Here is an 11,867-nt window from a genome sequence, read left to right as displayed (position 1 = left end):
GTAATGAGTCAAGATTGCTATGTTGGTCGCCTTCCAAGCTCTGACTCTCTTCTACCTGAAACCTGCCCGACGTGCCTCTCTGCAAAGCTCGCTGTATACCCTCACGCCCACCCTGGTAGCTCCTGGCAGAGCTTCTTCTCTGACATCCGCACCTCTGAGCATACCACATCTCGCAAGATTTGTGTATTGCATAGAGAGACAAATGAATTTGATGTTTCATGTATTCCATAGAGGAAGAGAAGCTAATGCTTTCTTCACCCTACAGTAGTATGTTACTAACTTGTCATGTCATTTGTACTACAATTTTGAAATCTCCTGCATCCCATGTTGACTTCATGTCCTGTTGAGCTACGTGCTTCAGTTTTTTGATTCACCTGCAGCTCCGTACCTATATATTATATAATTAGGATACAGGTAGAGCCCCAAAACTCTGTTTAGAGAAGGATTAACTACAGCTTGCGAGCTGAAATGTGTAGAATTTATCTATGTGATGTAGGCATACATTGATCACGGATCCATGATATTCAAATATTATGGTGATTGGGGACAATGTTTTTCATGCCATGAAGAACTCGATGCCAAATGCAAGTTTGCTAAAATCATCATCAGGAGATGAAGCTCTGACGTTTAATAGGTACAGTTTGGAAAGTTTTTTGTAATTGGCTTATTCATCTGTTGAATTACACTTCGATGCCAAGCTATAGCTGAACTTGCATTTACAATTTGAAGACTATTCCAGTGGTTACTAAGGAGCAGCCATTGTAGAAAGAAGGTACAAGACAACAAATCTCTGAACATTATGCAGTGGAAGAGGCTGCAAAATTGCTTAACAAGTTTTGGATTTGATGTTGTTGTAAGCATCTTTGTATGGATTGTTGCTTTTCGTATTCAGTATACAACTACAAAGAAAGTGACTTCTTATCAACTGAAGTCTGTAACACTTCCAGTTGCCATCATATTTTCATGCAGCACATTCTACTTTGGAATTGTAAAAATCAGAATTTGGTTATTGTAGGTTCAAGAGGGTAATTTTGATGCCAAGGCCACCTTCCGTCTTGGGGTGGCATACCACGAAGCAAGCCACGAGGCATTGCGCACGGGAGACACTCTTGTTGGCAGCCCACAGGAACGCACGGCAGAGGGCGGAAGGGGTTTTGACGACTGGAGGTGGGGGGATCATAGCCGCCATCGCATAGTTTGACATGACATCAAGGGCGGCATTTATGAGGACGAGCCGGCCGCCAGCCGAAAGGAGCACCGCTCTCTAGGCCGACAGGTACTTAATTTCCTTTCCCCTTTTTAAAATACTTTTTGCTTGGTTACAAGTTGATGTTATTTATGGATTTCATTAAAAAAAAATAGCTGGCCTTGCTGATGTTAAGGTTGTTATCTTCAGAGATGACACTGGATCCATGAGAATATGTTGCTCGAATATGGTTGTGCGGTACCCATATATTTGTAGGAGCAGATTCAGACTTTTGTGTGCTTCATGCTTCTTAGGATTTAGAGTTTTGTCAGAAAATTATTAGCCTCTTCAGTCATACAACGATGTTAAAGTTACTTACAAATTGTATATAATATTTAAATTGACCGATATATTTTTATTAGTTACTTACAAGTTGTTCATTTAATTTTGATATGTGTATTTAAACTATTTCAAGCATTGGTGCTCTGTGCTATTTATGTAGCCAAGTAGGTCATCTATATGTCTTATATCTGTTCATGGTAAAAAAAAAATCAAGTATATATTTCAGTACTATTGTCTTGACTTGCCACTTCATTTTGGTTTGGGAAAAAAGTAACCACGACCAGCAAATTCTCCAATTTTCCATATTATAGTCGGAGTAGGTTAAAGTTAACGTACAGCTCAACCACAAAAATAATGTGCCACGAACTGACTTAGGTATTCCATTACTGACAGATTGTCTGATGTTTATTTGCCTATATCTATGCTTCAAGTTACGATGCACTTTAATCCATGCTTCTATTGGGGAATGCGTTGACATGTTTCTCTGATTAATATCTCTCTCTTATACTCACCAGGGCCATAGGTCTGTATCAAAGTTATGTTTAAGTGTATTACCTTTGGAGTTTCTGAACACCTGTTTGTCTGGCATGAGGCACAACGAAGCAGTGATTGAGACCTCTGTGAGACCGACTTTGTTCTCTTCCTCATCCGCGTATGCACATCCGGTCTCTCTTTGGAATTTAGCTATTTTCTATTTGAATCGCTTCATTATTTGCTTCAGTTGGTACTGCAGTTTTTTTCTGAACACACACGTATTGGGCAATGTGGCCACCTGGGAGGTAATCTTTCAGATCCAACTAATGATGCAAATGGCATCAAGAAAGACGGCACATGTATTTCAGGTGGTAATTTAGAGCTTCTATTGTCTTATCATGGGATGAACTGTTGTGTATGATGCACTTCACAGTGTTTCTTCTACCATTCTGAACATGATTTTCCACCTGATTAGTGTATGATCGAGGTACTGGCAAGGAATTGTAGAATTTATTCTACCACAAATAGGTTAGAAATAGGTGCTCTGATGCTCGTGTATATGGGTTAGGATTTCTTCTACTATTGGTAACCTTGACAAGGCAATAGGGAGGGAATATTCACTCTTATGGTGGAAAATTTTGAATAAAAAATTAATCCATGTCAATTAAATGGGGCCAGAGGGCATCATATATTCAGGTAAGAAACTAGGGTGGTTCTCAGTTTTGGCTCAGTTAAAGTTCATGGCAATTTTCTTATTTTGCAATTTTCCTGAAGAAACTGGTTTAGAAATCGTTTACATTTGGATATTCCAAGAATCGCTTTATATAATCGTTTATCAACAACTTATAGATGGTACTTGGAAGGTGAACTAGGAAGGAATGGTTACTACAACTGTCTCATAGATTACATGCTTTAGCACCAGGGTCTGGCCTCATAATTTAATTAATTTTCTAATGGTGAATTAGGCATCTCTCTATGTGAAAATCTCTATCACCATGACCTCTGATGCATTTCATCAGCAGCACCTAAGCTGCGTTATTTAGGACTAAAGATTTTGTAAAGGCGTTTAGAAATTGTAACCTTTTTAAAAATCATGACAATGATGATATTATTTTAGAAGCACTATACATTAGATGTTGTATTGTATTTAGATGACAATGTTTTTATTTGGTTCATAGCAATGTCATCTGCTCGATTCTAACATAGTAGTGAGAGAGTGGAGATGAGCATGACACACACAAGCGATGTTCTCCCCCTCCGTTCTTTTTGGTAATCCACTTTAATCTCTTCTGTCATTTGGTTCGATGACTTTGTTTGTGGATTCAGTTCATGATGTCAGCAAATATTTTTCTGCCCACCAAGTGCATGTGCAAAGTGACAAGGACAAGGAGAACACAAAAGTTGGTATTGGGTGAGCTAAAATGTTCATATCATATTTGTAGCATTTCATAATACGAGAACTTATCATTCATGATTTTATAAATGTTATTCCAAGCTACCAAATTCTTAGCGAGGGTGCTCATTCATATTATTGTGCGACTGAGCTTTACAAAAGCAATATTCCTCTAACAATACCAATAAAACGACATTTTTTTTAGATATATAGACTTCAGCTGGTGTTGGGTAACTACGAACTACAATAAGAGATTGAAAAAAAACTTGAGAACCCGTAGCAACGCACGGGCATTCAACTAGTTAGTAGTAGCATGCCAATATATGGCACACTACTAATAAGTGATTAGTAGTAGAATCCCAAAATAGGGCACACTATCAATATTTTGGCTCACCCGCGCCCGTCAGCTAAATATATTGGAAGCGTCCAAGCAAATTTACACGTGACCGGTATGTGCATAGCAGTCGCATGCCTCCATTGGAGCTCGCTACTAGTCGCGTGCGCTACTCTCCGGTGCGCTACCAGTACATGCACACCAGTCGCGTGCGCATTTTCGGCTCACGACTACTAATAGCAATCGCGTGCTTTTAGACTGTTGCGCTGCCAATGAGAGTCCTCCTACAGTGTTTCCTACTAGTGCAATTTTTACATGTTTTGTCCTATCATATTGTACTGGATTGTTTGCAATACTTATGGTTGACTGATTGTCACACCACACTCTCAAGGGTTCCTTTTGTAGAAGTTTCAACTTGCTCAGAAGATACTTTACCTAGAGCATTTTACTCACCCCTTGAGATAAAGCTCTATATTCAACTTCATTGATCTAAACACAACTGTTTATTTCTTGTCTCTTCATGACACCAAATTTTCTCCCACAGACACACAATATCCCAAGGTCGATCTTCTATCATCTTGGCAACCAGCTCGATTAGAATCACTCTAGCCATCCATCTCAATGTGTCCACTCTTTGCAAACCACAACCTCTCTCCCAGTGTTCCCTTCAAGTATCTTAGGATTCTATGCACTATATCGAGATGCCCACTCTTCGGTTCATGCATATATCTGCTCCACACTCACGACATATGTAATGTCAGCCTGGTATGAAACAAGTTATTCACTAGCTCACCCGATTGTGATGTCACTTGATGATTTTGTTCAATCGGGGTAGGGGCTGCACGACATCCCATCATGCCCACGTCACTCAGGAGATCAAAGGTGTATTTTCGTTAACATAAAGATATTTCCTTCTTTGTCTGGGCCGCTTCTATGCCAAGTATAAATGCGGTTATTTCGACCTCGCCCCCGTAGTTTAGCGTTGTCTTTTGAAGTTGCTCTAAGTGACCGTCAACTAAAATCCCTTGGAGGAAAATACATGTATGCATGTATACTTGTCATATATTCACTCTTAAATTCATTATACATGTATACATATCAGTTCATCATGGAACAACTAAAGCAAGCCGCTGAACAACCTAGTACTTCGGAGCAAGGTCTCGGAAACACAGTACAACCCCATCCCAAATTCAACCAAACCCAACCGACCTTGTGGCTTCATGTCCAAACCTAAATCTAAAATCCGGTATGTCTATATACTTAGGCATACTGTACTACTCAACCTCTGTTTCACACGAGTAGTACACCTCTGATCCATCTCACGTACGTGCCGAAGGCGGTCGTGGAGCAGTACAACTCCGATCCATCTCACGTACGTGTTGGTGCCAATCACGGCGGCCGCCGGCTAACTGCGCGATGACGGACTATCTCCGCAAGACACGCTGGCGTTGGTACCAAACAGTTCGGCGCCGCAAGGCAGTCCGACACACACACCCCAAGATAGTACGGCTAATCTTGTTCTAAACGTGTCTCCGTCTAGCCTGCATGCCACCCACAAAACTGCTGGCACGCACCTATGAGAAGACACCACAAGATGCTACGGCTAATCTCGTTCCAAACGCGTCGTCGTCTAGCCTGCACGCCACCCACAAAACTGCCGGCACGCACCTACGAGAAATTGACGAGGCTCGTGTCAGCCAACACCGCCCCGAAGTGCCTCATGGTCGACCGGCGCCGCCTTGTAGTCCCTCCCACCTGCCGTCCACAAACCACCACCGCATGGAAGAGTCGCCGCCGATAAGCCGCTTACATACATAATCGTATTCATATGTATGCAACATATTCATACAATTTAGCTGGGCCATTAGGGTTATTATACGATTACGTATACATGTTTTATATTAATAACAAAAGGTATCAAACGATCTTAGTCGTCCTTGTGTTCATATTTATTGCAAGTTTGGGAAAGGTGTACTGGAGCGCCTCGAGAACAAAGGAATACCAAGGTCTTAAAGAAAGTTTAGTACTTCTTCCATGGTCAAAGTACTTCCAGAGTCACAAATTTAGAACCTTTTAGCTTGGCCACCGTGACACGAGATCACACCCACTGAAGTTCAAGAGCGAGGAATACAATCCTGCACGTCTTAAAAATATACTACCTCCGTCTAAAATTAAGTGTCTTAGTTTTATCTAAATACAAATATATCTAAATATGTTTTAGTTATATAGCCTCTTTTCCAGTGTTAGACGAGGACCCGAGAGCTTTAACGTTCCATCATGCTCCCATGCTGAAAGCTATTTTTATCAGGGGAAAAATCCCCACCTCTATTCGGACCTCTTTTCCGCCTCTTCCAGTCTCACAAAGAATGTGTTGTATAATTCAAATATCTGCAATATATGTTTGGTTTTATGATAAAGTGATGTAGCAAACAAGAAGGATGAGGAAGGAGCACTTAAGAACGATAGGAATGAGAGGCATTGGGAAATACCAAACCATGATTCCACCTCAAAACAAGAGGTGAAGGACAAATAGTTAGGATTTCCTCTATGTTCTCATTCCCACTGCTCTTAGGCCCTCTCTTTCTTCCTCTTCCTAGCTCGCTTTTTAGATCTTGCATCGAATAAAACACATACATTTGGTTTCCATGCTAAAGCAACTTCGCAAGTCAAAAAGGAAGAGGAAGGATTGCTTAAAAACAATAGGAATGGGAGGCATCGGGAAACACCTAACAAAGTTCTCACCTCAATTAATAGGTGAAAACTTAGCAAGTTAGGCTACCTCCATGTTCCCACTCCAACTGCTCTTCTGCCCTCTCTTCTTCCTCTTCTGGACTCGCCATCGATGTCACATGTTTATCTGAATATCTGAACATGTGTCTATGGTTTCTCCATGAAAGCTTGCACATAAGCAAAAAAAAAAAGGAATAGGAAGGAATGCGCAAGAACGGTAGGAATGGGAGGCATCGGGAAAGCACCAAAAACTAATGTTTGCACCTCCAATACTAGAGGTAAACAAACAAGTTGGGTGTTCCTCCATGTTCCCATTCCTAGTGCTCTTGAGTATCTATTTTTTTTTTTTTGAAACGGAGGCAAAAGCTTTGCCTCATCCATTCATTTAAGCAGAAGGTGCCCGATTTTTAGGAGAAAATCGGACGAAAACCAATAACAACACAACAGTGCCAAGGCACACCCACAACCACCCACACTCCCGCGAGGGACACACCTAGCCATCCTGGCTACCAACAAAAGCTACACAAGAAGCTCAAGTTAGCCTATGCCAAACAGATAGCCCTTCGAGGAGAGACCGGCAGCTCCGATTCTGAAGACGAGCCCCGGAGAGGAGATGAGCAAGACAAGCGCCGAATAGGACCTTCACCGGACCGCCCCTCGAAGGTCTCATCGTACACCGCCCAAGGGCAGCTTCGACTTCACAGCAAGAGGAGACCAGCACGAAGACATTCGGACACGCCGGGACGGAGCCGACTAACATGACCTTGCCGCAACCAGACCTTGGCCACCACCATCGTCGTTGCCTCACAAGCCTCCACCCGGAACACCCGCATCTCTGATTGACCTCCAGCCAACCCAGATGTTGTGTGTGTCCAGCCCGTCGGGGCACGCGAAGAGGATCACCGGCTTCAAGACGACGCCCTCAAGAGGGGAAACGTTGATGGAACAGCGTCGTCATCCGATCCCGCAAAGCGGGATCTAGGCTTTCACCCGGAGCCGTGAACCCGAGGCGAGCGAATGTCGGAGAGCTCCACAACCGCCCCCAAGGAGGACGGCGACATCCGCGGACGCCGCGGGGCCAGGCTTTCGCCCGGAGCAATCGACCATCCACTTCCCCACGCGGCCGGACAGCAAGACGGAGACCGAAGCGCCGCCAGCCCGCACCCCACGGACACACCTCCTGTGCGGCAACAGCGCCACCGTCGCACAGGAGCCACCGCCAACCTCAAAACCAGACCGAGGAGCTCAGTGCGCTCCACCAATACCGCCCGCACCACGCGGAGGTGAAGAGCTGAGCTGCAACACAGCTGCCGGCCGAGCTCACCGAGGCAGAGCACCGCGGGTGCCGCCAACCGCCACAGAGAGGGGCTTCGACGAACGCCGACACGAGGATCCAAAACGAAGAGTCGGCGGGGCGGATGCGCGAGCTTCCCGGACCAGCCACCATGCTGCCTCGCATCGCAGCCACGGCGGCCACCACCATCACCATGCCTCCCCTCCGAGGCCACCACCACCTCGGAACTGCAGACGCCGGCCGGAATCGCCGCGCTCCGACCAGCCTGCAACGCGCGGCGGCCCCCTACGAAGCGGCCGTCCCCGACGGATCTTGGCTCGATCCGCGGCCTCCGCGCGACCACCGCGCCGAGGAGCCAACAGCCCGCCTCATCTCCACGCCCACCTCGACACCGGGGCCGCCGCCCCGGCTTGCCTGCGCCGGCGAGCCGCCATCGCCTTCCCCAGCCGAGCCCGGCGGCCGCCGTCACCTAGAGCCAGCAGAAACCGCCCCCGGCACCCTTTGGCAGCGGGGGGGCCGCCACCACCGTGGCCCGAAGCCGGCGGCAGCGGCGGCGGGCGAGCGCCGGAGAGGAGGGTCGGGAGGAGGCGGCGGCGGGCGCCCCCGGTGTCGCCTGGGGAGAGCGACACGGGGGGTAGGGTTCCAACGTAGGTGTGGAAGTGATCTTGAGTATCTATTAAGTGGATATGGTCGGGTGCAAAATCTGTAGGCATGAGTTATCCCATTTAGATATTTCTGCAAGCTGCATGCTAATTTGTGCTAAATATAATCTGCAATGCATGTATTGTCACGTGTTATATGTACTAATTACCATCTTTCTCTCCCTGATTTCTGATCCTACAGTGGTCAGTTGTAATGTGTCATTGATCTGGTTTATGCTTTGAGCATGGGTTCAACATAGGTGTACTAGTGAAGAATTTGTACCAATTTGTGTGGCAAAGTTGTGTCTCTTATCTTCTTAAGTTTTAAAATATGCTTGTGTATGTCTGTATGAGTACGTGCCCTTTTCAGATAGTGATGCATACCGGGCAATATCTCCGAACGGATTAGGGTCCTGGGAGCTCGATTTAAAAAAAAACTTCATTTTACCTTTTGAAAAAATCTAGGAAAAAATATATATATAGATGTCTAGTATGTACTTATAAATTTTAATCGTATTATGTTTTCATCTGTGATACACAGAAAATATAAACGGGAAGACCAAAATTGAGTTTTTTAATGCCTATTTACAACCATATTTTTGCAACTATTGTGTAGCCCAAAATAGAACATAATTTTAACAAAATTTGTAGGTTCCAAAGAAATCATCATGTATCTGTACACAAAATTCACAAATTTTAGAAACTTACAAATACAATTTTCTGTTTTTTAAATACTGAGCTCACTAGAGCTCGGATTCCAAAATGCCATACTTGATGTATACGATCCCACGGATGGATGAGAGTGTGTAGCTATACCCGTGGGTAGCTGGCTATTTTCCTTGTGTATGAACTGGAACCAAATCTCCATGCAATCCAAAAGGAAGAAGGAGCACCAAACAACGATGGCATGGAAGGCATCAGGGAAACTAAGACCAAAGCCTCCTTCCATGTCAGACGAGGAACTGCCTGCTTATTCCATCCTATGTTTCCATGCCCACTGCTCTTAGGCCCTCTTTCCTTCCTCTTCCTGTCTCGCAATAGATATCTTGTATCATCTAAACTAGATTTAGATGTGCGCCTTGGCGCACGACCCCGTAAAATGCACGCCAAATTATGTTTTGTATAACAACAATAAAAATAAGGTGAAATTAGGTTTTAGTTTCAATGGTAATTTTTTTTAGGATTTGCAGAAGTGATGATGAAATTAGGATAACACACAAAATCACGAACTGAGTAGCAAATACATCACAGAAATAGAAGAATATAATACATTAACTACCACTATGGTTCTATTAAAAGCAACAAATGTAAGAAAGGAATCAAAAGCCACATAGTAAGATGCCTATGGGCATTGCCGCAGCATGGTCTGTTCAGGTTAGCACACATGAAACGTTTGTACTTGCAACACCAAAAGTTAGCACCGATGCCAAATGAAAATATGAATTAACACCATTTAAATGTGAAGAAAATCAAAGAAATGCTAAGAAGTGGAGCTTGTCTTTTCGCATTGATGAAAGTTTTGTATAACATATATAATAAGCTGAGAAAACAAAGAGAAGATCAGACGAAATTACAAACATATTAACACATCGCGTGTCAAAAGCAACACAATGGCTGCACTAAATAGGCTATTATCAACCTTAGACTACATGAGTGTACACCATTTTTTATAGATACAACCTTGGTAATAGGATCTCATCCTCATTTTATCTAGCCGTTTTTCCAAACACTCAGATGCAAGAGATTAAAGTTGATCAATTCAGCAAGAGATTCCTTGCATAGTCACCTGCTTGGTGCCGCAGCGCAATATTGATAACCAATGAATGATGAGTTCAGATTCGTTGACCACACTGAAGTAAGCAGAAAGATTGGTGAGCAGACACAATGTCGTTCAGAAGTCACAGCTGGCACATTGAGATAATATATTTCACCCAAAGAGGGAAATCATCGAGATTGCCATATTAACGTTTAATTACCCTTGATGCACCAATAATTATAGTAAACCCTGCTGCAACCGGTCTAAGAATTGACCTTGGTAGCACCAGTAGGAATTCACTAATCTCATACGCTTCACCTTCATGCAAGATATCAATGAAGTTTTTAACAGGTACAAATATAGCACTATTGGTCTAAGAAAAAAGGAGATGGTAAAAAAACACCAGTTAAGAACATGTATAATACAGAGAAATATGATACGCAGTATTATTTTTCTGTCTTAATTACGATCATTTAACACCATACCTGAAGAAACAATAAAGCTTTCTAGCTAATTGTACAATGGTGGCACAAATAAAGACATGGGCGTGCATCCAAACTGAAATGAGAAGTGGTGCAAATTGTGTTCCTAATTATATTTAAATATTTACAGCATACAACATGTCAATTACGCCCTGATGATAGCTTTTTTCCCAAACTGTACAACACTGACATATAGCGGCATATTATTGAAAGGAAAAGTAGTCACATTCAGTCCCTAATTATATTTTGGAATCAAAATTCATATAAAAAGCATAAAACTTGTTCCTCTATGCACTGATGACTACATTCTGATGCCGACAGTGGTTTTAACTTCTGGTAAAGCTAAATAAATTATGAAAATAGCAACATAATTGGTTACTCGGAGACAACTTGTCCACACATGCTCCAGGTGTCCTCGCCCTTCAAACATGATCATAACTGTTGGACGACATCCCACAGAGTATCATAACATCCAGAGAAACACCAACACATATAGTAGCCCAAGCATATCTGGTGAAACCAATACATTATAAGGATATGTCGATTAGTTTTATGTTAACTTCATTGTGAATCACCGACTGTTTTTTATTAATCGTCTTTCTTGGGTGGATAACTAAGCATCTTTAGCAGTAGAAGTAGCAGTAGTATCAACAACAACAAAAAGGAATCCACAAGATATTTTTTTACTTCGGGCTAAAACGCGGCATCTAATGAGGCAGCGAAAGATAAGGTTAAAATGGAAAGATTCATCATCCAGTAAGAACTCACCTTTAATTATTTTGGCACAAATTACAGATGACACAAATGGAATTCTTTGAGCAGGAAGAATACATCTAGGGAGTTGACCAACCATTATACCTTGTTTAAATCAACCTGCATATACAAGAAACAAGATGAAATTCTCTTTAGAGATAAAGATTAGAATCTGATGCAAATAAATAATAGCACGCAAAATTAGCAACACCCACACACAAAGTCACCTTGAGGTAAATTGCACGGACAAGTCGACATGAAGAATAAAATTATTAATAGGACTATACAGTTCAGTTGTTAGGAATTCAATACAAATAATAACATGTAAATGTGCAATAGCGAGAGCATTTTAATAAGTAGGCAGTAGCGCAGACCAAAACACTGATTGTCTACTTGGTGCCATACTTGGTGACAAATGGGACATAGGTTATGTTCAGGGCAGAGATAATTGTTCTTGTCAGAAGATTAGTTCCTTTTCAACG

The 11,867-nt window shown here is 42.8% G+C and overlaps 1 protein-coding gene across 1 annotated transcript; it reads left to right on the top strand.

Annotated features, from left to right (window-relative positions):
* Positions 1-526: 526 nt before the first annotated feature.
* Positions 527-2,509, top strand: LOC124671985. The gene is made up of 6 exons (XM_047208294.1): positions 527-634; positions 730-853; positions 1,016-1,195; positions 2,044-2,148; positions 2,250-2,361; positions 2,478-2,509. The coding sequence occupies exons 1-6, from the start codon at positions 534-536 to the stop codon at positions 2,507-2,509; spliced, it is 654 nt and encodes a 217-aa protein (XP_047064250.1). The 5' UTR covers positions 527-533.
* Positions 2,510-11,867: the final 9,358 nt, after the last annotated feature.

The sequence above is a fragment of the Lolium rigidum genome, chromosome 7 (assembly GCF_022539505.1).
Source record: "Lolium rigidum isolate FL_2022 chromosome 7, APGP_CSIRO_Lrig_0.1, whole genome shotgun sequence".
Classification (NCBI taxonomy): Eukaryota; Viridiplantae; Streptophyta; class Magnoliopsida; order Poales; family Poaceae; genus Lolium; species Lolium rigidum.
Note: the sequence above shows the minus strand (reverse complement) of the source record. Positions and strands in the feature narration are given on the sequence as shown.